The sequence below is a fragment of the Falco naumanni genome, chromosome 3 (assembly GCF_017639655.2).
Source record: "Falco naumanni isolate bFalNau1 chromosome 3, bFalNau1.pat, whole genome shotgun sequence".
In the NCBI taxonomy this organism is placed as follows: Eukaryota; Metazoa; Chordata; class Aves; order Falconiformes; family Falconidae; genus Falco; species Falco naumanni.
In genome coordinates this window covers 31,445,607-31,470,958 of record NC_054056.1, presented here as the reverse complement: position 1 = coordinate 31,470,958, position 25,352 = coordinate 31,445,607, and the positions used below count along the sequence as shown (strand labels likewise).

The window sequence follows — 25,352 nt, the reverse complement described above, 5'->3', positions numbered from 1 at the left end:
GGATCTATCAATAAGGACAACATCTCTAGATCAGCAACGAAGCCTCTGTGCACTCAGAAGGCTCTGAGGCTTTGATAGTTTGAACAGGGGTTATGCTATAGAGGTGAAAAAACAGCAGGTGGAGGAAGACTCAGACTGGTCCTATTACAGCAAATCCAGCTGTGGCAACGGCAACTCTCTTGGACACGGCACCTTGCTCTGCGGGGCACATTTCTGGCCCTTGACGGGGGTGTGAGACTGGACCCCTGCTGCACTCTTATGAGTGCCACTTCCCAGAGCAGGGGTGCGGGGCTCCCAAACTGGCACTGCTGCCCTGCCTGCTCCCCTGCCTGCCCTGTGTTGCATCAGGATTCACCTGGCTTTTAACTCAGAGATTACAGACACATTTTTCACTCTAAGGCTCTGTACTGTGCTCACTCTTAAGTCAGTGTGACTGTGGGCCCAACAGTCATTAAAGATCTATGCAAGAAGCTATATGTTTTTTTAGAGAAAAACAGATTAAAAAACCTCAAGGGCAGCTGCCCTGGGCAAGTAAAATTTTATAGTAGCCTCTCCTGTTGTGCGGGCTTGTCAGTGTTTGTAAGTTTCCCCACTGTGTCCTCCTTCCATTCACAGCCCTGAGTCTCACTTTCATTTCTCGTGTGCACTTTAGTTTCAGTTCTCTTTCCACATTGTCCTCTTGCTGCCAACCCCCTCAGCTACTGAAATCTTGGAATATCTTTCTCTTCTTTTTGCTTTCTTATCCTATTCCTTTTCCTTTTTTTTTTTTTTTTTTAATTTTCCTGACTTCATGTCTTTCACATATGTTTTTCACAAGTATCACAGTTTAAGCTATTAAGAAAAGGGAAATTAAGAAGGGGTGAGTTAATCAGGTTCTTAAGCTTATTTGTGAAACTAAGTATTAGCTTGGGACCTACAACAAACAAGGATGGGCACAAGTAGTTTCTGGACCCATGGAATATACTTTCAACCATTACCCTTATACACGTGTCATTTATCTTACCTTTCTGGATTTATGGATGGAGCAGCGGACCTTCTCTTTCTGTCATCCCCGTCCTCCCCTTGCCCCAGAATTAAATTCCTTTTTCAGTCTCTGTGATCTTCTACTAAGCAGAAACCTCAAGCCTTGTTTCTGTTTCCATGATTCCAGCTTGGCACATCCCCTGAGATAGTCATGGTAATTTTTCTTTGAAAAAAAACCATAATGACAATATGACAAGAACTGCTGTAATTCTAGAATTACTACTTCATAATGACAATGTAAGAAAATATTATCCTGAGGTATTATGATAGCTGCTTGGACTAATAGCTGTAGGGATCTGGAACAGTTCACAGGTTCAGCCAGGCCAGCCAACAGCATAAAATAAAAAAGGACAAAATGGGTTTATTAGCACCTGTTCTTCTCCCTCTTGGTGCTGGGACCAGCAAAGAACTGCTGGCGGTCCAGGATGAAAGCGTAAAACTTGACCCATTTCACACTCCTCACTATACTCCTGATTCCACACATCCTGGAAGAAGCGGTTGACAACAGTGACAGCGCTGCTGTGATGCTAACGAATGAAGAGAGCTGCAGTGAGTCAGGTTCAAGCGCATTTCTGTTACTAGAAGAGGAACAAGTGGCAACTAGGAACGTATGAACCTAACACATTACCTGCAGGTTAGTCCTTTTAATTTTTTAAAATAAAATACATATGCTTGCTGCATATATATAAAAATGCAGGACATTGTTTATTCTAAAACCACCATTTGAGACTGCTTTGTAGCAAATCTAAGTGATGCGTGCAAGATTAAGTAAATGTCATGCAGATTATTATAGTTTAATAAGCAGGCTCTTTCTTTGTTAGCGTGATAAGCTTCTGGACAGACAGATAAGGGGGAGTTAGCATTGGCAATTTATACTTGGTTGCTGTAAGCAGTTCAAGAATGCTGCTTTGCATAACTGTAATTAAAACACATTTTGTTCTTCAGTGTGTTGTCCCGCAAGCCATGGGCTCGACTCCGATTTCAAATATACTGTCTTTATGTACGTGTGGAAACCAAAGTAAGGAGCATTGCAACTTTCTGATTACTCAAGAGTACTGCTTAATCTTGTAATTGTAGGCTCTTCGTCGTCATGGATCACCACAGTTTGGAACAGAACAGGAGGAATGAGAATGGAGCAAGCCTGCTATTTCAGGCCACACTATCCCTAAGCTGTTCTGCCATACTTTTTTATGTAATACTCCCTGTATTTCCCTGCTGCAAAACAACCCAGTAGAAAGCCACATGATACTGTACAGCAGTAATTTAAAAATGGGACATCTTACAATGCCAATAGTTTCAACTGCTTTGGAAACGTAAAAGCCTGTAGCAGCCATGTTTCAGTGATGACCATTGCTCCATTGGCGTGGGTAAATCCGTGTGCCCCTGCACACCAGAGCCCAGCCTTCAGTCAGCACCTGGCCTTATTCGAGGAGAATCTTTCAGCTGCACAATAGGGAGGTTTGTTCCTCGACCGGCCTCAGGTGAGCTGTTGAGCTGCTCCCAATTGCGCGCGTCATTGCGCTCGTTAGGCACACGCGAGGCCGAGCCAGGAGCCAGGCCGCGGGCACCGGCCCGCTGAGGGCGGGGGGCACGGCTCCGTGCCCGCGGCCACACCGACCGGCACACCTCCGCCTCAGGGCGCCGCGATGGGCCCGGCCCGGCCCCCGCGGCCCGGGGTCACGCACCGCCGCTATCCGCTTACTAAGAACCGAGAACCGGCCCGGCCGAGGGAGCGAGGGCTGCCTCGCCTCCGGGACCCGCGGCACGGCGCCGGCCCAGCGCGGGCGACAGCGAGGCCGCGGCCCCGGGCCCGCCCTGCGGACGGAGCGGCGCCTGCGAGGGAGGCATGCCGGAGCTGGCGCAGAGGGCACCGGCCCCGGGACCCCGGCTCGCCCGCCCCGGCTGAGGCGCGGCGGCTGCCGCATGCCCGGCCCAGCGCGCGCAGTTCCGCCCTGCCCAGGCCCCGGCGGCGGGCGCCGCGCACGCGGGCGAGCGCGCTGACGTCGGCGGCGCTGATAGGCGGAGCAGCGCGCCCCGGCCGCCCCCTCCCGGCCGCGTCCCCCCGCCCTGCCCCCGCCGGCAGCTCGGGCTCACTCCGCGCCGGCCGGGGCCGCGAGCGCCAACGGCCGCTTCCGGCTTTGCGCGCGCGCGAGGGCCGCCGGGCGCGCGCACGGGCGCTGGGGAAAGGGGGGGGGAGGGGGAACCGCTGCAGGAGCCGCAGCCGCCGCGAGCGAGGCCCGCCCTTCCCCCACCCTCCCGCCCACTCCCCACGCGCGCACACGCCGGGACCGTTGCCCCTGCGCGCGCCTCTCCCGCGCCGGCGGGCCCGCGGCAGCATGAGCGGCTCCTCCTGACCGCCGGCCACGCCGCGCCGCGTCCCCCGCCGCCGGGCCGGGCCCCCTCCCGGAGCCGGGCCCCGTCGGATGCACGCGTCCCCCCCCGCGCCGAGGATGCTGAAGATGAAGCTGCCCCTGAAGCAGACGAGCCACAAGGCGGCGGCGGCGGAAGAGGCGGCGGCGGCGGCAGCCGCGGGGCTGGGGCTGAAGGAGCCCGGCGGCGCCCTGGACTGTCACCTCCAGCTGCAGCAGGTGCCCCGGGCGCCGGCCCGCGGGGGCGCCGCCGCGGGGAGGGGGTGCGGGCTGGAGAGGCCGAGCCAGCTGCACGGCTTGGGGCCGGGGCCTGGGCCTGGCCCGCCGCCCCCCCCCGCCGCGCTCCCCGCTCCGGGCGGCGGCGGGCCCGGCTCGGCGGCGGCCCGCACCGACAAGGAGACGGTGTACGAGTGGTTCGGGCTGGTGCTGGGCTCGGCGCAGCGGCTGGAGTTCATGGTGGGGCTGCTGGACCTGTGCAACCCGCTGGAGCTGCGGTTCCTGGGCTCCTGCCTGGAGGACCTGGCCCGCAAGGACTACCACTGCCTCCGCGACTCGGAGGCGAAGGCCAACGGGCTCAGCGACCCCGGGCAGCTCGGCGACTTCCGCGACCCGGCCGTGCGCTCCAAGCTCATCGTCTACCTGGCCCTGCTGGGCTCCGAGAACCGCGAGGCCGCCGGCCGCCTCCACCGCCTCCTGCCCCAGGTGGACTCCATCCTGCAGAGCTGCCCGGCGCGGCGGCCCCCGGCGGGCGCTGCCGAGGAGGAGGGGGCCGAGGAGGAGGACGTGGTGGTGGTGATGGACGGAGCTGGAGAAAACGGGCAGGCCGGCCTCCCCGCCGCCCAGGGCCTGGGCTTCGGCGCGCAGGAGGAGCTGCTCCTGCTCTTCACCATGGCCTCGCTGCACCCGGCCTTTTCATTCCACCAGCGGGTCACCCTGCGGGAGCACCTAGAGAGGCTGCGGCGGGCCTTGTGCGGGGACCAGGAAGAGGAAGGCTTCGGTCGCCACCAAGCCCAGGTAACGCCGCGTCCTGGTCTCTTCCCGCTGCGCCATCTCATCAGGCGGTTTCCTCCTCCTTCCTTCACCCCCTCCCGACTTTCCAGGAGCTGAAGGCGGCCTCTTGCCTTTCCCCGAAGCCCCTCGTTGGGATGTGGCCCCTCCCGTCTCTCCTCCTTACTCGTCCTGCCGCCCCCCCCCTCCCCCCCCCGCCCCCCGGGGCAGTGTAGGCCCCGGCCACCCCCACCAGCTGCTGTGTGGAGTGTCTAGTACGAATTTCTTGTTGTGACATAACAGTGCCTGACTGTGACGTAGTAGAACCGGGGAGGCAGGGTTTCTTTTTCTAGCCTGCCATGCTTTCTGGAGCACTGCCTTTTGAACCCTGCCTTGCTGGAGCCCAGGGTGCCGTGCACTGCTGCAGCTTGACTGGCAGCCTCGCACGCTGTAGGCCACTGAAGAAGTTGTATGATGCAGGAGTACAACTGACAAGCTTGACTAAACTTGTGAAAAGAATAGTAGTGCTAGATAGAAACCGTATGTTTTAAGAAGAGCGTTCTGTAGCAGCTTAAAACAGTAGAACACGTTGAAATAGTTTTTATATGGAACCTGCACTCCTCCCTCCTCCCAAATGAGACTTAAGCTTGGACTTGGCAAGGATCAGGCAGCAGTTAGGGATGAGCGGCTCTAAGGCTGGTTCTCTGAAAAGCCATCTTCAGTAGGGTGGCTGATGAGGTTTGGGAAGGGGTGGTAATCATTCTACTAAAGCTGCAAATTAAAATGTCACAGCTGGAGCTTCTGTTTGGAGAAAAGCTGAATTTCTGGGTGTCTGTCAGGAAACAGCAAAGCACATCTTGAAAGCAGATGTGCCACTTGTTGCTAGAAGGTGGTTGTCACCAAGAGTGAAGACTTTCAGTGAGTGGCACCGAAGCATTCTCTTGTGCAGCAGCTGTGTTTTAACTATGGTTCTCCCCCAGTACCATTCGTTGCTGCCCTCTTGGTGAGCATTGACTTTAAAATCTGCCCCATATTTATGCAACCAAGACATCATCTTGGAGCTCTGTGGTTTTTGGTCTATAGATGGCCTCTCATGTAAAGGGGAAGAAAGGGCTGGAAGATAGGTGTTTGTAATGCTGTTCAACTGAACGCATCAGGTTTTCATCGGATGCGTAACAGAAGAAGGTACAAAACAGTAAGGGTTGGGTTTTTTTTTTTTTTAATTTTGTTTCCAGGTTTACTTGCAGTGCTATCTAGTTCTGCCACTCCTAGAAAACCCTTTTACATTGACTGCCATAGGAAAAGACTCCTTGGTCTCCTTTACCAAGCAGAGAAATGTTTGGCAGACAGGATATGTTCCTGAAGAGTACTCAGAGGAGACAGGGATGACTTTCTAAGCCTTCAAACACACAAAGTAAATGCTTGTATAATTTTTAAGGCCAAAGCGTATTTGGCAGGTGATAAACTAGTAGGTAGACATTATGGTACTGAAATCATAATGAATTCATAGCAGAAGTCCAAAAAGTGTTTATTTTGGCTCATTAAGTTGCATCAAGTCTAGCTCTATCCCAAAATGAATCCTGGAAGTCTGGCTTTAGGGGAAGAGGATTGAGTTGCAGGAAGTTGTAAGACTGGACACTGTTCTTTCTGGATTTAAGGTGCTAGTAACTGGAAACATACTTCCTGCCTGAAACAGGCAAATCAGTCATAGCTGCTCAGTGTGTCCCACCAAATTCATTAGGAGATGAGGCTCTCGTGAACTACTGAAATTGAAGTGTGTTTTATGCAGCGTCCTGGCTTTAGTGTAAAAGCAGCTTTCCAAGCTGTGGTGGTTTTGTTTACTCAGGGAACACTGAGAGACCCGAGTCAGCTTGGCTGAACACGCACATCACATATTCTCTAGTCCACACAGGGCTGAAACGGCATCCCTTCCGTAGGCTTTTTTTTCCTTTCTTAATGGTTAAATTGTAAATACAGCAGAGCTTCTGGGAAATAATGGCTGACAGAGGGATTGGTGGGTTTCTGCTGAGTATTTTCCATTCGTGTTCCCAGGGGACGGTGGGACCCTCACAGATAGGACGCTGGAGGAAATGGGAGTTAGTGGCACAGTTGAAGACTTCCCTGGCTAAATGCAGTGGTACTGTTAAATTGGACTTGATTTAAAAACCTGTCAGGTGTCCACAGTCTTTTCATTCTGCTTTAATCTCTGAAATTTGAGTGCCTTCAGGGCTTTGCATTTGTAAACTAATCAGTTCATAAAGACCTCTCTGAATTTTCCTTCGGCAGGCCTCGGGTCAGGAGGGCCGGGCTCCCCCTGTGACGATAACCTGCCCGGCGCCGTGCAGCTTTGCCTCCCGCCCTGGGGCTGCTGGCGGTGCCCGGCGCCCACCGGCCCTGCCTCCCGGTGGCACGGGAGGGGCCCGGCGCGGGCGGTTCCTGTCACGTTTGCAACGGCCACACCTGAAGAAGGGCTTGAACTTTCTCCTCCCCTGTTAAATAGAGACAGTCAGGTTCTGCGAGGGCAGAAGAACCGTTACCGGCGCAGGGACGCCCCAACCCGGAGAGCACCGTGCCGGCCCGGAGTCGGCCGGGGGGAGGGGGTGACCTCTCGGCTTTGTTTGCGGGGAGGACAGATCGATCATGGCGCCTCCCCGCCCCGTGAGGGCACGGCCCCTGTTCCCCTCCGCCCTCTCCCGCCGTGCCGGTGGGGGCGAAAGGGCCGGGCCCCGGCGAGCCGCCCTACCAGACCCTTCCCCGGGCAGGGATCCGGTGACTAATGGTCACAGCTGCTTCCCGCCCCCATTCAAGATGGCGGCGGCGGAGCCTGCGCTCTTGGTCACGTGCCCGCAGGGCGGTTTCCTCCCCGTCCCGCCGCGGGGGGGGGGGGGCGACTTCTGTTGCGTAACGGGAACGGTCTCGCCCGTTCCGCACCGCCGTAGCGGCGCGTGGGCTCAATCACGCGCCGGTCCCGCCGGTTGGAGGGACCCCGCGCTCCCGGCCGTCCAATGGGAGGGCGGTGTGCCGGCGCGTGCCGCCCGCCGCGGTGGGCCTGGAGCGCCCCCGGCCCCGCCCCGCCGCGCCCGCTCGGAGCCGCTCGGGCTTTGGGCCTCGGAGCGGGCCCTGCCCGGGGCGCGGGGAGCTCGGGGCCTTTCCGGGAAGGTTTTGCGCCGTGGTGTGCCCGGTGTATCGAGCAGATAAAGCACACGAGCAGCTCTGTGCCGAGCGGCCGCCGGCTCAGCTCTGGGCTGCCCTGCCGTGACCCCCGGGCTCTCTCAGCTCAGGCTGCTGAACAGGCTGGAGGGGGGTCATGTTGTTCGCATGACCCGTGAAATACGATGCACCTAGGGCAAGCGGCAGTGATGTGAAATCGGCCTGCAGAGGTGATGGAGTTTGGACCTGGAATTGAACCAGGTGGTTTATTTGTCAAGTTTAGATTGTGAATTCCGTATGGCAAGGGCTGTGTTACTGCATGTGGCACATCCAGCCTGGTGGCTTGGTTTGAGGTTTCAAGGAGCTGGAACATTTACCTATAATGAGCAGAAGAACTTGCGAGGTTCACCTACAAAGAATTTATGGGTGATTTACTAGAACATAAAGCAGTTTGCTTTTTCCCGTGATTAGGGTTATGTTTTCTAGCTAGGATCTGTGTGGTCTGGTAAGATTGAGCTCATGTTACAGTCGCTTCTTGACAAAGGATTAATAGGACTGCTGCTCATTTTGGTCTCCTATTTTAATGATCCTTGAAGAACTTGATGTTTCTTAGCGATACCTTTTAACAAATTGATTTGGAAATGGCTGATGGAGTCAAAAGTTGTGAGAGATAGGACTGTTGGAGTGTGATGGACAGAGCTAGGATTGCCTTAAAATTGCATAAACTTTGCTTCTTAAAGAAAGTGTTCTGAAATACTTTTTACCTAATGTAGAAACACTTGATACTATTTGCAGATTTTTAAATGGAAGTAGTTTGTAATAGCAGCTTTTGGAAAAAAAGTCATCAGTGCATTAAGCTGTGCAGAATGTGGACTTTGAATCTATAGTTGAAGTGTAAGAATAAATCGGCAGCCTTCACATCCATAGTCATAAAACAAGCATTAATGTGCAAGGAGTCTGGTGATATCACTATATATATTGGTTTAAATAACAGAACACATAGCTTAATTCTTGCGTTGATTATATTTGTTTAGTAAGTGCATCAGTATCAAAGCTGTTTGGTATTATTGCTTATCTTGCTCCATCCCATCCAAAATCTGAGATCAGAATGCTGAAATACCGAAAGAGGCCTGAATATTTGCTAACATAATAAATGTGGCTTGCGTTAGACACTGGAACATTTGATCAGGCATACTTGTCAGTAATAGAACTAAGGTTCAGTTGAAATAAGCAATCTCCTGGAGATAATTGTTTGCTAAATAATATTATAATTAGCTGGCTAGAGGATTCTTTACAGCGAAAGTCTCTACTTACAAACAAAGGGAAAGTTTCTATTTACAGAGTGTTTTTCTTAGTAGGCTTCTATTTATAGGATGTTTTGTCTGCAAATTGGAAGAGTGCTTTTATAATTGATCTTCAGTCACTTGCAGCAGAACAAGGTAGTAGAACTTAATTTTGGAGTCTCATAGCTCTGTGAGAACAAAAATACAGGCAATCCCATTTTGAAGCTGCAGTGTATTCTTTTTCTTTTTACAGAGTTGAGTCTATGGAAAAGTGTGCCTTCAGAGTCTGGTTTAAATAAGAGACAGGAGGATTAGAAATGTCATTTTACTCTTGGCAAAGATCTTTCAAATGCTGGTACGCTCCAGGAAAATACGAATGTTTTGCAAGTGTTGCATACTGAGAGAAAAAGTATTCCAGCTCCCTCAGTGAACCAAACACCTTTGTCTCTGAACCAGAATTTCTCTGACTCCGAACAGAAGTTAAGGATTTCCAGAAACATTACTGGAAGTCTTCTGGAAGGGAAGTCATAACTAGATGAATGACAGTGCTTAAAATGAAAGACTTCTGTCTAAACGTGCATGCTAGTGCTCCAGGAAATTGCAGAGTAAAAACTTGCACTGCTTTTGGTTGTTTCAGTCATTTAGCTCTAAATAAGAGGTGTTAGACAAGTTTGTAGCCTTGCCCGGAGTCCCTTTATACCAGGGTTAATTAGCCTCTCACTGTTTTCTGTGCTGTTTTTTTCTCCAATGTATTAAATGAACACTAAGGGCATTGAAAATATACCCATGACTTCCTAATGCTTGCACTTAGATTACCGTTGTTAAGCTGTAGTTCGGTTTTCAGTGTCGCCAAGTGCTGACTTGTAAATAGCAGGATCTCACTGGTCTGGGAGTACCAAGGAGACTCAGCTCTTTCTAAAAAGCTGCAGAAAGGAACGCAGACAGCAACAGTAAGATGGCTGTATCTACGAAACCACTGGAGTTTGTAGGATTCTGTCTACTTAAATCTCTTGTCACTTCATTTATTTGCCGGTATCAATGTCTAGCCATAGCTGTCCTAGAAAACACTACAGCTAATTCTCCATTAACTATACTTAATATCGAATGTCTACTTTTCCTCCAAGACTTGGTAAATTTCTGCAGTATCCTCCAAGTCTAAGGGTTTATACTTTCAGAGACCAAAGCTTGCAGAGGACAAGCTCAGAGATCTGGCTGGAAACTGCATTCCTTCATGAGCTTCTTGCCTTTCCTCAGCTTCTTAATCTTAATCTTGTCCTTTTTGGAAGAAGAAAGTAAAAATGCTTTTAATAGTGAAAGGAGATTTAATGTCTTGGGAAGTGTCTTAAGAGTGAGATAAGAACATGACAGAGAGATTTTCTGTTGTTCGGAACTGCTGCTCTACATGAAAGAATACTTTTAAACTGCTGCTTAGATCTCTTCAGTTCAAGAACTGGACAAAATGATGTATTACCCTCTGCCAGTAGTTAAAAGTAGTAATGAAGGCATCAACTTTACTCAGTACTAATTGTACTAGAGTTCACCACTCTTAAAGGACAATTGTTTTTTAAATCTTTCTGTCACGCTAGACTGTTGTGAGAATATTTTTTTTAATCAGTCTGAACATTCAAGTAATTTTCTTCTCATTCACTCGACAGACAATTGTAACAGCACTGACATTATATGAAGTTGTAGGATGAGCAAAAATTGGCAGTGTGGGAACTTCCCAACTGGTACATTGCTGGCTTTAGCTTCAAGTTCTCTCCTTTGTCATGGGCTAGCTAGGCTGGACTGAAACTCTGGTTTAAGTCCTGTTAAAAGCTCAGATGCAGATGAGACTCAGAGAAAGAATGTGCCGTGTTTCTAGCGAACAGGAGGTGCAGTGTTTCCTCAGCACTGTAAATCACTGCTGTAGCTGACATATCTGGTACTTCGAGTGTAATCGCCAGAGGCCTTGATAGCTGAAGTTGTTAATGCTGTGTAAGAGGTTGGTATGCCCTTTGTCTCCAAATCGTCATGATTTCACAGTGCTACAAGTTAGTCAATATGTGATTGCTGAAACTGTCATATGTGTGCTTTTCCTCCCTGAATCAGCTGATGTTTTTTCAAAAAGTTTTTGTCTCCCTCATAGAGTTTTGTTGCTGCCTCTTACAGGTGAGCTCTTAAAATAGTTTCAGTGAACAAATATGCTTAAAGTACTCTTGGACAACTGTGCATTCTCTCTATGCAGTCTGGCTTACTAGATATGAGTTAATAGGGCAGTTGTGCATTATCCACTTGAACCAAATGTTCAGCCAGTTGGGCTTTTATTTTGCACATTATGGGATTTTATGTCTGGTCACAGAACCACAAAATGACTCAGATCAGCTGGGACCTCTAAAGGTCATCTTGTCTTCCACCTCCCACTGTTTAAGCAGGGCCACCTGCAGCTGGCTGCCCAGGACCATGTCCAGATGGCTTTTGAGTATCTCCAAGCATGGAGAATCCACAACCCCCCTGGGCCACCTGTGCCAGTGCTTGATCACCCTCACAGTAGAAAAAGCGTTTCCTGATGTTCAGAGGGAGCACCCTGTGTTTCGGTTTGTGCCCATTGCCTCTGGGCCTGTCAGTGGGCGCAGCTGAGAAGAACCTGGCTCCATCCTCTTTGCACTCATCCTTCATATGTGTGTATATATGTTTTTATATCTATAAGTCTTTTCCTGCAAAACTACTTTCTAGCTGATTAGGCCCCAGCCTGTGTGGTGTTTGTAGTTGCTTCTCCCCAGGTGCAGGACTTTGTGCTTCCCCTTGTTGAGCGTCATGAGGTTCCTGTCAGCCCATTTCTCCAGCCTGTGGTTCTGTGCATTCTATAAGCATTATTGTTCTGGAGGTTGTTTCTGCATGTGAAAAGACAAGTTAACAAGGAAGCATTCAAGTAGTTTGCTGGCTGTGGCTGAAAGAGAGATCTTTTGTCTTAGATCTTTAGGCCCGTTCTGTTCTTAGTCTTGTAGGACAGCTCTCTGTATCTCAAATTGATTGGACAGTGACATTGCAGAGTTCCAAGCTTGCAGAGTGAAGCATAAACTTAGCAGCAGTGTCAACTGGGCAACTGTCTTCAGTCTTGATCTTGCATTTCACTAGCAGCTTGTCCAAAACAGTAGTGGATTTTTTGCATGGGACACGATCTGTTGATCAACAGTTGTCAACATTAAACAGATTTTGAAGCATTGCTGCACTGTATGTTTGCATTTGTGAATATTAAGTGCATGCATGGATTTCCATGTAAGTGTAAGATGACACGATGTTCTATCTCTATATCCAAGCAACAAGAAGAATTAGATGATGGGGTGTAGATACAGTTGCACAGTCTTGAGTCAGGCTTCTCGTTGCCACTTGTGACCAAGAGAGGGTTCGGTAGCACACACAGTTTCAGCTGATTGTTGCTCCTTAAGAGGGGATGTTTAGCCTTTGTGCTAATGTAGCTACAGAGCTAGTATCCGTGTGTTGCAGTTGTGAAGCAATAAAGGTGGCAGCCTGTAAGGATTGTTTTAAGCAAATCGCAGCACCACATCTTGATAGTGCTCAAATTTCTTTAAGGTACAGGTGCTGTAGTTGATAACTCGAATTAGACCTTGATTATTCCAAGATGCCTTCTTTCATCTGCTTTTGTTTGCCAGTTCCCACTTATACATGAATGAATGAGCTGTGCCAATTTACATCTGCACAGCCTGCAAGGCTAAGTAGTGCTGTCCCTAACAGCACATTTACTGAAGTCTTGCAGAAAAATAAGCTTTCATATTTGGGCATGTAGAACTAATCAAGCTGTCCAGCTGCTGTAAGCAGGTTTCCCTTGTTAGTGCTCATCATAGCTGATGCACGAATAGTTCTTTTATGAAAGTGCAGTGCAAACATCAGAAGACTTGTGTGCATCAGTCACTTGCTCATGATGATTAGTAGGCTATCCAGTAACAGATTTCATTACACGTTGCCAAACCAACACCAGCATGACATTTTTTGATTAGCCATCTATGTTAATAGGAGGCAGAGTTTGAACATCTCTCCTGTGTAGACTAGCTGAGATTTGCTTAGCTCACGTATGTTAGTTATACAAAGCAACATCCTGCTGAGCAGGATGGCTCTCCACTTCAGACATTTGGTGCTTATCTTTACAGACAAGTACCCCTAGACTTCAGGAGATTAGCACCCGTGGACTTCAGGAGAGCAGACTTTGGCCTCTTCGGGGATCGGAGGTATATATACCACGGTATAAAGCCCTGGAGGGAAGAGGGACCCAAGAAAGCTGCTTAGTATTCAAGGATCACCTCCTCCAAGCTCAGGAGCAATACATCGCAACAAAGAGGAAGTCAGGCAAAAATGCCAGCAGGCCTGCATGGATGAACAAGGAGCTCCTGGACAAATTCAAACACAGAAAGGAAGCCTGCAGAGAGTAGAAGCAAGGACAGATAGCCTGGGAGGAATGCAGAGAAATTGTATGAGCAGCCAGGGACCAGGTTAGGAAAGCTAAAGCTGAAGCCCTGAGAATTAAATCTAGCCAGGAATGTCAAGGGCAGCAAGAAGAGCTTCCATAGATGTCAATGATAAAAAGACTAGGGAAAATGTGGGCCCTCCACGGAAGGAAATGGGAGACCTGGTTGCCCAGGATGTGAAGAAGGCTGAGGTACTCAACAACAGTTTTGCCTCAGTCTTGACCAGGAAGTGCTCCAGCCATACTGCCCCAGTTGCAGAAGGCAAAGGCAGGGACTGGGAGAGTGAGAACTGCCCACTGTGGGAGATGATCAGGTCTAAGACCATCTAAGGAACCTGAAGGCGCACAAGTCCATGGGACCTGATGAAATGTCTCCGCAGGAGCCGAGGGGAGCTGGTGGATGAAGTAGCTAAGTCGCTGTCCGTCATATTTGAGAAGTTGTGGCAGTCTGGTGAAGTTCCCGCTGCCTGGAAAAGGGGAAACAACCCCCATTTTTAAAAAGGGAAAAAAGGAAGAGCTGGGGAATTACAGGCCAGCCAGTCTCTTGTCTGTGCCTGGCAAGATCATGGAGCAGGTCCTTCTGGAGACTATGCTAAGGCAAATTGAAAATAAGGAGGTGATTGGTGACAGCCAACGTGGTATCACTAAGGGCAAGTCGTGCCTGACAAATCTGGTGGCCTTCTATGACGTGATTACGGCGTTGGTGGATAAGGGAAGAGCAACTGACATCATCTACCTGGACTTGTGCAAAGCATTTGACACAGTCCCAAACAACGTCTTTGTCTAAATTAGAGAGAGATGGATTTGACAGGTGGACTACTTGGTAGATAAGGAATTGGCTGGATGGTTGCACTCGGATTGTTGCAGTCAACTACTTGACGTCCAAGTGGAGACCAGTGACTAGTGGCTTTTCTCAGAGGTCAGTGCTGGGACTGGTGCATCTTTGTTGGCAACATGGACAGTGGGATTGAGTGTACCCTTAGCAGGTTTGCTGGCGACAGTAAGCTCTCTGGTGTGGTTGACATGCTGGAGGGAAAGGATGCCATCCAAAGGGACCTTGACAGGCTTGAGAGGTGGGCCTTTGCGAACATCATGAAGTTCAACAAGGCCAAGTGCAAGGTCCTGCACGTGGGTCAGGGCAATCCCAAGCACAAATACAGGCTGGGCAAAGAATGGATTGGGAGAAGCCCTGAGGAGAAGGACTTGGGGTGCTGGTGGATGAGAAGCTCAGCATGACCTGGCAGTGTGCGTTTACAGCCCAGAAGGCCAACGGGACCCTGGGCTGCATGGAAAGAAGCATGGCCAGCAGGTCGAGGGAGGTGATTGTCCCTCTGTGCTCTGCTCTCCTGACCCCCACATGGAGACTGTGTGCAGCTCTGGGGCCCCCAGCATAAGAGGGACATGGACCTTTTGGAGCAAGTGCAGAGGAGGGCCGTGAAGATGGTCAGCGGGCTGGAGCACCTCTCCTCTGAAGTCAGGCTGAGAGAGTTGGGGTTGTTGAGGCTGGAGGAGAGAAGGCTCCGGGGAGACCTTGTAGCAGCCTTCTAGTACCTAAGGGGGGGGCCTGTAGGAAAGCTGGAGAGGGACATTTTACAAGGGCTTGTTGTGATAGGACGAGGGGGAATGGCTTTAAACTGGAAGAGGGTAGATTTAAATTGGCTATTGGGAAGAAATTGTTTACTGTGAGGGTGGTGAGGCCCTGGAACAGGTTGCCCGGAGAAGTTGTGGCTGCCCCGTCCCTGGCAATGTTGAAGGCCAGGTTGGATGGGGCTTGGAGCAACCTGGTCTAGTGAAGGGTGTCCATGCCCATGTCAGAGGGTTTTGGAACTAGATGATTGTTAAGAAGGTCCCTTCCAACCCAAACCATTCTATGATTCTGTGATACAGTCCGTGATACAGTCCCAGGAGACATCTCAAGCAATAGGTGGGTTTAATGTGGTTCTTGCTTTCAGCCATATGAGGAAAGATGTCTTGGATATAAAACTCTGGTCTAGATTGTGAGAGCAGACAAATTTTAGAGTGCTCTCTTAGCCTGATTCACTTTCAAGGAGAGATGTAGTTAATCCTCCAGCCTGTCACAAAGATTGATGCGATTATCTAATTACCTGGCAACTGGTTTGGGGCCACCCACATTTCTTGCTTCACTGTATTTTAGTCATCAGCAGCACTGCAAGCTGCAATAAATCTTTGTATGGGAAAGCCTTACGGTGGCAAAGGCTTATGCAAGAATTAACCTTACATTTGCATGTGTTGTGGAAATACATTTTATTCATTGACGCGCAATGACTAGCACAGTTAGCACTATACAGCCTGACCATCAACAGGAACTCCTCGGCAGCCTACCCAGTTATAAAGGACTTGGGTCTGTAGTGTGACTGACACCAGGCAGCAACCCACAATGTCACATTTAACATTCGTTGCCCTTCCACACTGCCTAGACTTTCCAGTCCCTCGTATGCTGGATTTGTCCGCTCTGACAATGCCACTTGTATTGTAGTTCCTTGTGAGTGTTTGATGTAGGAATGTCACAGTAGCTAACACCAAATGTGAAGACTTGTGATGCAGCTTAAGATAGTGTGGTGGTTTGACACTGGCTGAATGCCAGATGCCCACCAAAGCCATGCTGTCACCCAACCGGACAGAGGAGAAGAAATAAAATGTAAGGCTTGTGGGCCAAGATAAGGACAGGGAGATCACTCAGCGATTACCATCACAGGCAAAATAGACTCGACTTGGGGAAATTAGTTTAATCTATTTCCATTCAAATCAGAAACAAACCCCTTCCCCCTGCCTCTGCCTTCTTCCCGGGCTTAACTTAATTCCCAGTTTCCTCTCCCCCTGAGTGGTGCAGGGGAACAGGGAATGGGTTTCAGTCAGTTTGTCAGACATTATTTCTGCCGCTTCTTCCTCCTTGCACTCTTTCCCTGCTCCAGAGTGGGATCCCTCCCATGGGAGATAATTCTTCATAAATTTCTCCAATGTGAGTCCTTCCCACAGGCCTCAGTCCTTCACAATCTGCTCTGGAGTGGGTCCCGTCCACAGGGTGCAGTCCTTCAGGAACAGATTGCTGCAGGGTGGGTCCCCAGCAGGTCACAAGTCCGGCCAGCAAACTGCTCCACCTGGGCTTCTCACGGATCACAGCCTCCTTTGGGCATCCACCTGCTTTGGTGTGGGGCCCTCCCTGGGCTGCAGGTGGAGATCTGCTGCACCTCCACCGTTAACCTCCATGGGCCGCGGGGGACAGCCTGCCTCACCATGGTCTCCACCACGGGCTGCAGGGGAATCTGCTCCGCTGCCTGGAGCACCTCCTCCCCCTCCTTCCTCACTGACCTTGGTGTCTGCAGAGTTGTCCTCCCATAGTCTCACTCCTCTCTTCTGCTGGTGCAGATTTTTTTCTTTTCCTTCCCCTTCTTAACATGCTGTCACAGAGGCGCTACCACTGTCACTGATGGGCTCGGCCTTGGCCAGCAGCGGTTATGTCTTGGGGCTGGCTGGCATTGGCTCTACTGGACATGGGGGAAGCTTCTGGCATCTTCTCACAGAAGCCGTCCCTGTAGCCCTGCCACTGCCAAGACCTTGCCATGCAAACGACCCTTGCAGGCTGCAAGCTGTAAGGCAGAGCTATGACTGACTTGGATTACCCAACTGTCTACCTGCTGGGTCCCACTAGGTATTGTGAAAGCTGTCGTTTACAAAATACATGCATTATGTATTACTGGTTTAACTTTCTAGGTGAAGAATTTTTCAAGTGAATAAGTTATGGATTTTTTTTTTTTTTGCAGTTATGATGATTTATAAAATCATTGCTATCAGGACTTGTTTAAATACAGGTTTGAACCATGTTAATATTTTGCAATTTAGAGGGAGCCTTCAAATGTGGATGTAGTTTGCCTGGTACAGAATGCTGCCATGGATAGAAATGTAATCATTCTACAGTAATACTCTAGAAATATTTGAACACTGTTATAAAGATAATGTGTATGCTACGTGAGAAGCACTTAGGAGGTGTAGCAGCAATATTTAATGGTTCTTTGACATGAACTGAGCAGACTACCTCTTTGAAGTAAATCTTATTTTCATACCTCTCTTCTAAAAACTGCTTACAATTTCTTTGACTTCTTAACTAGCAATTATTTATTAGAATAGATGGTAATTTATTTTTTCATTTATCAAAACAAGTAGCCTGACTTTGATTGCAAAAGGTCTGACTTTAAATTAAACTGGGTTTAGATCCATTTGTGATTTTCTTAAAGAAGTAATTGATTAGGTGGAAGTCTCAGCCTGTTCCTTAAAATGAATGAAGCACTGCCTTCAAGCTGTTAGGCTGATGATTTCAGAGGTGGAAAAGGACATCTTAGAAAAGTAAACCAAACTGAATGGTTTGAGAGCCTCTGTCAGAGTTAATCCAAATGTCTGTCATCTTCTACATGCAGTGTGGAAGATATCAAAGCTGCTTTTAGCAAAGCCTGTGGCTGTAGTTTAAGGAAGACCTTACCTCTGCCAGAGAATTGACACTGCACCTTGGTAGAAATCTTGGTTCAGTTGTTTGATTTCATGTCAGGAAGACATTCAGTCTCGTACCAAAATACGTGCTGAATTTATTAGCTCACATAGTTTGGACACAGCTAGTTAATCATAGTAGTTCTTTTTATGGACAGTCTTAAATGAATCACAGTGTAAACAGGGTAACTTTAATGCTCAAATGCCAATTTTGATTCAGTTTTCTGAATAGTGTGTCACAAGGAGTTAAGTGAAGTACTTGAGTTTGGTTATATCCAGAGTTGCTAAATGTCTGACAAAACAGTATCGATGGGAGTTTCGAGGCGATCTGAAAGCAGCTTTCTCCAGAGCGTGCTTGTGGGTTGGGGTTTTTTTTATTATTAAACTAAACTTGGAAATTGCTAAAGCTGTTAAAACGTAATCTCATTGATACACAGCTCTTTCCCTTTCTTATTGCATGTCTGACATTGCGCTCATAATTTATTTGGTGTTTGAAGCATGAAATACAGTTTTGATCAGTGAAGTTTGCTGAGATTGTTTACTGGCTGACTAGGGACTGATGCGAGTTTTATCTTGAGGAAACAAAGCATGATTTGTATTTTAAATCTGATTGCTTTGAAACCTGAAATTACTGACACTCCATGTAGAACACAAACTGTACACTGATATAGATGAAACAGCTAAAATGTCATTCAGTTCCTCAGACCATCTGTAGTGCAGTCTAAAGGCACATGAATGTTCGCTTGCTAATTGTGTACTGCTGTTGATGTGACTGATGAAAGTCAGATTAACAGTATGCCCAGGGCAGGCTTGATGCATGTGTACTTACTGGGTCCTAAATGAGTTGGATGTATTGTTAGGAGTTGCCAGAGTTTGTGCTCATGCTACAGATGATGTGAAGCTGGTCTAGTAAGATGAAGCCAGCTTTGGTTGGTATATCTGTCAAATCTGAGGAAGTTCATTGAAGAATTCACAAACTGCGAGGGGACTGTGATGTCTTTTGACATCTCTGTGCTTCCTCATTCTGGTCTGCCTGTTGTGACAGTCTTGGGGTCCTCTGTACCAAAGGAATCTTGGCTGCTGGTTTGTCTCATCATATTGCACAAGTCCTTCAGGAAAAAAAGAATCTCATATGTTCTGGCATTTATTTCCAGAATCTTATGCTTCCTGTATTTAAAAATAAGAGTACTGTCTGAAAATCTGTATTTTTCCTCTACCTGTCTTTTATGAAGGTTTTTCAGTGGAGCAGTTCCACTCTCATCCTGAATGAGAGGAACAGACTTTGAACTTTCAATATACATCTGCTCCCCAAAGTATCCACTTCTCCCAGGAATTTTATTTGTTTTGTATAAATACTAATAAGATAGGTATTTGTTTACCTTCTAGTTATTATGCAGACCAGTTGCTAAATATTTGTGATGCATTGGATGTCCTCTATTTAACTTGCTTCTTTTGAAAGCTTTTCCAAGAAACCTACCCTCTGTTTTAGCTTCCAGTGCTTTGACAGTATTCGGTTGATTTGTGGTGCTAAACAGAGAACCACCTCTCCCCCTCTGCAGGGCTGCTGCTATCATCAACGTGTTATTTGCATGTTGATGGCATTTAGGTACTTGCTAAGCTCATATGTTATGCTGCTTGTTCCAGATAAATAGCCGTGCCTCACTTAAAATAGGTGAATCCAGAAACACTCTGTTGTGGTTTAACTCTATCCAGTAGCGAAGTACCACGCAGCCACTCACCCCCACACCCCTGTACCCCTCAGAGGGATGCAGAGGAGGATTGGGAAGGAGTACAAAACTTGAGGACTGAGATAAGAACAATTTCATAATTTAAATAAACAATAATAGCAACAATTATAGTGAAAAGGAGGGAGAAGGGGAGGGGGAGAGGAATGAAATCCAAAGGGAAGGGAGAAAAGAAAGAAACAAGTGATGCACAATACAGTTGCTCACCACCTACTGACCGATGCCCAGCCAGTCCCTGGGCAGTGATCCCCAGGCTCAGCTAACTCTCTCCAGTTTATATACTGAGCATGACATCCTATGGTATGGAATATCCCTTTGGCCAGTTCGGGTCAGCTGTCCTGGCTATGTCCCCTCCCAGTTTCTGGTGCCCCTCCAGCCCTCTTGCTGGCAGAGCCTGAGAAATTGAAAGTGCTTGACTTAGGATGGACATCACCCAGCAACAACTAAAACCATCAGTGTGTTATCAACGTTGTTCTTATGCCAAATCCAAAACCACAGCGCTGTACTCGCTACTAAGAGGAAAATTAACTCTATCCCAGACTGAAACCAGGATGCTTGCCAGAAAGTTCCAGTAATTCCTGGCTCTTTGTGGATATATCTTTTTAAGGCAACATGTAATTTCCTTGAAGCATGCAATTACACAGGTCAACAGGCCAAAACAGTTGCATCTAAAGTCATTGGACATTTAAAAACATTTCTGAATTTTAGCTTGCTTGGTCAGTTTGATTTTTAACAAGACCTGGTCGTTGAAGAACATGTAGATTGATACATTAATGTTTTGTCTTAATTTGGGAAAAATATATAGGCTTTTGTTACCTTAGAGAAACCACTTGAAGTCCATGCTCATCTAATGCTTTTCTCTAATTTATCATTGCTAGCCTAGTTTGTTCTTTCTTATTTATGTTACCTGTCTTGTGTGATTTCCTGTTCTGTCCCATTATGTGTTAAAACAGTAGTAATTCTTGGCATATAACTTTGAAGTCTGCATGTAAATTGGGGAGATGAGCTTTCAGTCTGTACTTTTGTCTATGGAAGAGAGCGTCTTGGTGGCTACTGGTTGTGTTCTGAATGTTTAGTTAGTAAGAGGTGCATGGGTTTAGTTATTAGGACCATATGTTCTGATAGACTGTCTGAACAGTAGTTATTCATAATTACCTATGTAGAAGAGGTGGCAGGCTGAAGATACAGGGTATGGATATAATTGAGGAGAATATGTTTAGAGTATACTGAGTAGGTAATGTCACAGGTTAGTAATTGAAAGAGTTTACACTAAGAGAAAATTAGCATTGAAATTGTGAGCTAATGATCTTGATTGATCCAGCTTGAGATATGCTAAAGGCACACCTGTCCCTCACCCTGTTCTGTTCTTAAAATAAGGTCAGTGAAACATGGGAGGTTATAGCTGGCTATAGTTCAGTTCAGGAAGAACTGAAATAGCCAATGACTTTTTGCCACTGTCAAGAACTTCAGGTTTTTCTCCTGTAGACTACTAAGTAAGGAACTTTTTTTTTTCTTTCCTTTTTTTTTTTTTTTTAATTTCTGCTGTTTAGGGCAAGCTTTTATAATATGCATTCTATTAAGACGCTTCCTTTTTTCCCTTCTCAATTTAGAATGACTTCTCCCGTAGCGACTGCATGTCAAGTAATGAGGCCAGTTTGCTAGAACGAACCACAGCACCTCATGATGGACTGCCAGTGGCTTCCCATAGACCTCAGCGAGAAGGTAGGTTGTCTGAGGTTTCTTCTGACGAACACTTTAAGGTTTTTTTGAACACTAAACTCTGCCTGAAGTTGCAGAAATCTTACATCTGTTTTGCTCTTCATTTGAATGAGAAGCTGCAGTGATTGGTAAGTATAATAGCTTCTCTGCTGCCTACTTGGTCTTTTCTTTATTATAACAATTTGTCATTCTTGTTAGTTGCTAAATACTAGTGACTGCATGCATGAAAATTGATTGCAAATGGAATTCCTCCTGGAAAAAAAAGGTGGGATTTTGAAGAAAACAAGGAAATTTAATGTGGTTGTGTTAATGGTGTGTAGATTTGTTTTAAACAAAACTAATCATGAAGATACTGTGAAACAGTCAATAGCTTTTGCTGCTTGATTCAGTTGTATTTGATTAGTCCTAAAAACAAAGAAAAAGTTAGGAGGTTTTACAGAAGTGGTTGTTCGGAGAAGTGAGAGGGTTTCCGTAGGAGTCAGTCGTCTTTTGGCTCTGTTGGGGAGAATGAGAACAAGGCTTCAGAGCGTAAAGAGAAGTCTTCTGTGCAATTGCCAGCACAGTTTCCTCTCTTTGAAGAAATGAACATTATTGAAAACAGATTTATTCCTACCCTTTTTTCTCCCAATAAGATTAGCAAATCACTTGTCTACTCAAAATTTGTCTACACTATCCTGCAGATAGTGAAGAGCTGGCAATCTGGGGAAACTATTGCTATTCCTTTTGTCCTCATAAATGTTCTTTTTGTCTCTACTGTGGAGATTTAATTACACTTTGAAGGCATGCAATTTGAGAGGTTTAATTCCTTGCAAAAAAACCACAGAGAAACATCATGGCAGATTATAGACAACAAACCTGTTTCAAATCCTTTTACAGAGTTCAAAGTGTTCATATTCACAAATTAGAAACACAAAAGGGAGACTGTCTTTAGCAACGCTCTTGAATTAAGTAACAAGCACAGAGAAGTTGAATAATTGAATCTAGGGAAGAGCTTAAATATTTCTCAGCATTTGTATTATCATAGTTAGAAACTACAGTGAAGGATCAGAATAATTTTGCTGTATAGGTATGTGATAGAGAATCCCTGCTACAGGAATCTTCTTACTGGGTTAGAAATAGCACTGGTAATAGAACATGGGTTTTATTCTCAGCTGTAACAAATATGATTTTTAGGAATCTTGACTTACGCTTACAGTAGAAGCAGTGTCATGTGTGCATGCCTGACTTAATCATCCTGAATGCATGTGTTGCGTCCATAATAGATGTAGAGATGTAACACACCTCATTGGGTTGTATATTCAAACATTTCTTCTCAGTCTAGCCATTTAGAATGTTTAAAAAGTAATTGTGGAAACTGAATTTTAAAGTGATCTGTTGAAACTGTGGAACTGAAGCTATGCAGCAAGCAACAACACTGTAATTACTTAGTGTATCACTTACTACACTGAAGCATGCAACATTAACAAAAAGAAGTTGAGGGAGCTGAAGGTAGTACATTGTGTAATAAAATTTCTTTATACTTGAGGGCAAATATATTTAGCATTGAGAACATTCAATAGTTTAAAACAAACATAATCCCATTAGAAAAGAAGTTTGTCTGTGAATGTTAATAGTGTTAGTTTCTGTAATTATGTATGCTAAATATATGCATGTAGTGAAATGCAATTTAAACCACTATTCTCAGTTCCAGTCATGGGAATCAACTTTTTAATTAACTTGAGAGTATTAACTCAGCTGATGGTATAAATTTTAACATTGGCTGTTAAGAAACTTTACTGCACCAAAACTTATGCCATAGTACTTTTTCTAACAGTGTTTTTATCTATACCGGACCAGCAAAAATTAAGGACACTGAACATTTGGCTTTTCATGGTATATTGATAGATTTTATTGTCTGGTCCTTAGCTCATCTCAGATTTCTTTGCTTTGTAATAATTAATCCTTGTTAACTGATAAAAATTAATTTAATTAATTGATTGTCTAGTGCTCCAACTCCTAGGTAAAGGGTCACAACCAGTGTACACCAACACACTTAGTGTCTGTCAGTCTTTCTACTAAAAGAACTGGAAGCAGTATCACTAGGTTTATATGCTGGTTTATTATTTATTTAAGGAAATTGCCAATACTTTAATTGTCTAAGAGAACTAAAAGTTCTCTTAGAAATGGCATATGTGAGGGGGATGATACTTTAGTTGTAACTTTAACAAAATTCATTGAAGACTTTTAAGTTAGATGAAATGATAATGAGCTAATCTCCAAGGTTGTGGTCAGGCCAGGGAAATACTTTTTAGAGAGCAAGGATCCACCTGCCCCCTGCAGTTTCTTACAGCAAAGTAGCATCTGAGAAAGAGGGGTTTAGTGAGTCAGTAAATGGCATACAGTGATTCTCAGAATGGCTAGGTAAATAGATACATTTTCAAACTGCAATTTTGGCATGGACAATAAGGTGTTTTTCTTTCAGCTGTACACATTGAGAAGATAACCCTGAAAGGAGTACCAAGAAAAAGGGCTGACAAACATTTGGAGTACACATTCAAAGTAAGCAAATAACCTCCAGAATATTAAAGCAATTGTCTTCATGATATCTGTGTATTGTAGATACATGCAGCTTGTTTCAAATACCTGCTCAGAAGGCAGTTTTGAATTACATTAAGGTCTTCAGAGATATTCTTGGAATTATCCTACAGTTCTTTTGGGTTCTGTGTGCAGATCAACTTTTTTATGTAATTGTGGGCATAAAGTGGGAAGTTGTAAAACACCAGCCATAGCTGGGTCTGTGACCACTTCAGGAAACTTGGCTTTTGCTAGTTTGGGGAAAGCATTACAAAGAATTCTAAAACTAATTGATATTTGCTCAAATGGCATAGGAGTGCGGTTCTTGTGTCTACAGCCATATATATGGCTTGGATTCATATGGTTATCTTGGAACTCTTTCACCAATTTTTACCATTAAGAGGATGGCTCCTGTGGTATTTGACAAAACTGGGCATTTGTTTGTTTTGGGGTTTGTTTGTTAAGGTAAAAACAAACAGGCTAAAAATGTCAACAGACTTGAAGGCCTACCTAGTATAGTTCTTATGTATTATAATAGCCAGAGGCAACATACAAAACAATTATGTGAGTGAATTTTAAACAGCTTCTTACTACTTCGGAAAAGAAGCTTTCATTATTGAGCTCTGGTATTAAAGGCTGTAGGTGTTAAATAATAGCTGCTAAGGCCGTTGGTGGTGATGTTCTAATTGAATCACAGGAGTGATTTCCTTAGCAAGGACTGACTAACATTATGAGTCATTTGGCTAGTAGATGTAAGTCTGGTAGTATACCAGGTTTGAACATAGAGTTAAATTTTATCTTTTTTTCCCCAAACGAAAGAAACTTTTAGATCAAACGTTATAATTGGCCATTTGATATGGGTCATGGGAGCTCTTTGAAGAGGCATTAAAAAAATGACATTTTGAGACATGGAAAATTGATGTGTTGATCCCAGAGTTCGATATCATATTCTTTAAATGGATATGAATTACAGAGTTATTTCTTTTCTGGTATTACTAGGAGTTTAAAATTAGAGTTAAATTGACATGTATACTATTTCTGTTTTTGAAGTAAAGTAGTGGCAACAGATACCTTGTTGTTGTTCATGTCTGAAGGTGAAATTTGCAAATTTCTGCACTCTTCTTATGCTGAGGACAGTAGTGTGCAATGTAGCCTTCGAAGTCTTCAAGGTTAACTTGCCCAAGTATTTCAACCTTGTCATAGATCTTTTGTCTGAGTAGTCTGTGAACCAAGTACTAGGTAAAATACAAAAGTTTATACAGAATGTCCATATGGATTATTAATATTTAAAGTCACAAAACTATTTTGAAAATTCATCGTGTAGACAGATTTGACAGTGGTTTTGAATTTCTTTGTTAAAGGGGGAATGTGGAGATATTCTGGGAAGTATTTGAGTAAGCTTGAAACTCCTCCACCTCAGTTCTTTTAGGAAAGAGTTTCCTCATCTGTGCAGGTATATACTGTGATCCTCACTGCAGATCATTTTGTGCTTGCTCAGACACTGCTTTTTTTAAGGTTTAAACAGCAGTTACAGTCATGGCTTCCCAACTGAGAGCACTAA

The 25,352-nt window shown here is 46.0% G+C and overlaps 1 protein-coding gene across 7 annotated transcripts in view; it reads left to right on the top strand.

The window, feature by feature from the left end:
- The first annotated feature begins 3,144 nt into the window (after nucleotides 1–3,144).
- The window catches only part of ZCCHC2 (zinc finger CCHC-type containing 2), a 49,383-nt gene continuing 27,175 nt past the window's right edge, over nucleotides 3,145–25,352 (top strand). For 4 of the 7 annotated variants that reach the window (XM_040585750.1, XM_040585747.1, XM_040585745.1 and 1 more), the window contains exons 1-3: nucleotides 3,147–4,406; nucleotides 21,130–21,241; nucleotides 23,700–23,776. In XM_040585750.1, coding sequence (XP_040441684.1) covers nucleotides 3,447–4,406; nucleotides 21,130–21,241; nucleotides 23,700–23,776 — 1,149 coding nt within the window. In that variant the 5' untranslated portion in view covers nucleotides 3,147–3,446. Of the gene's footprint in view, nucleotides 4,407–21,129; nucleotides 21,242–23,699; nucleotides 23,777–25,352 lie in introns of all 7 variants that reach the window. The other 3 variants (XM_040585748.1, XM_040585744.1, XM_040585749.1) reach the window with 3 other exon arrangements.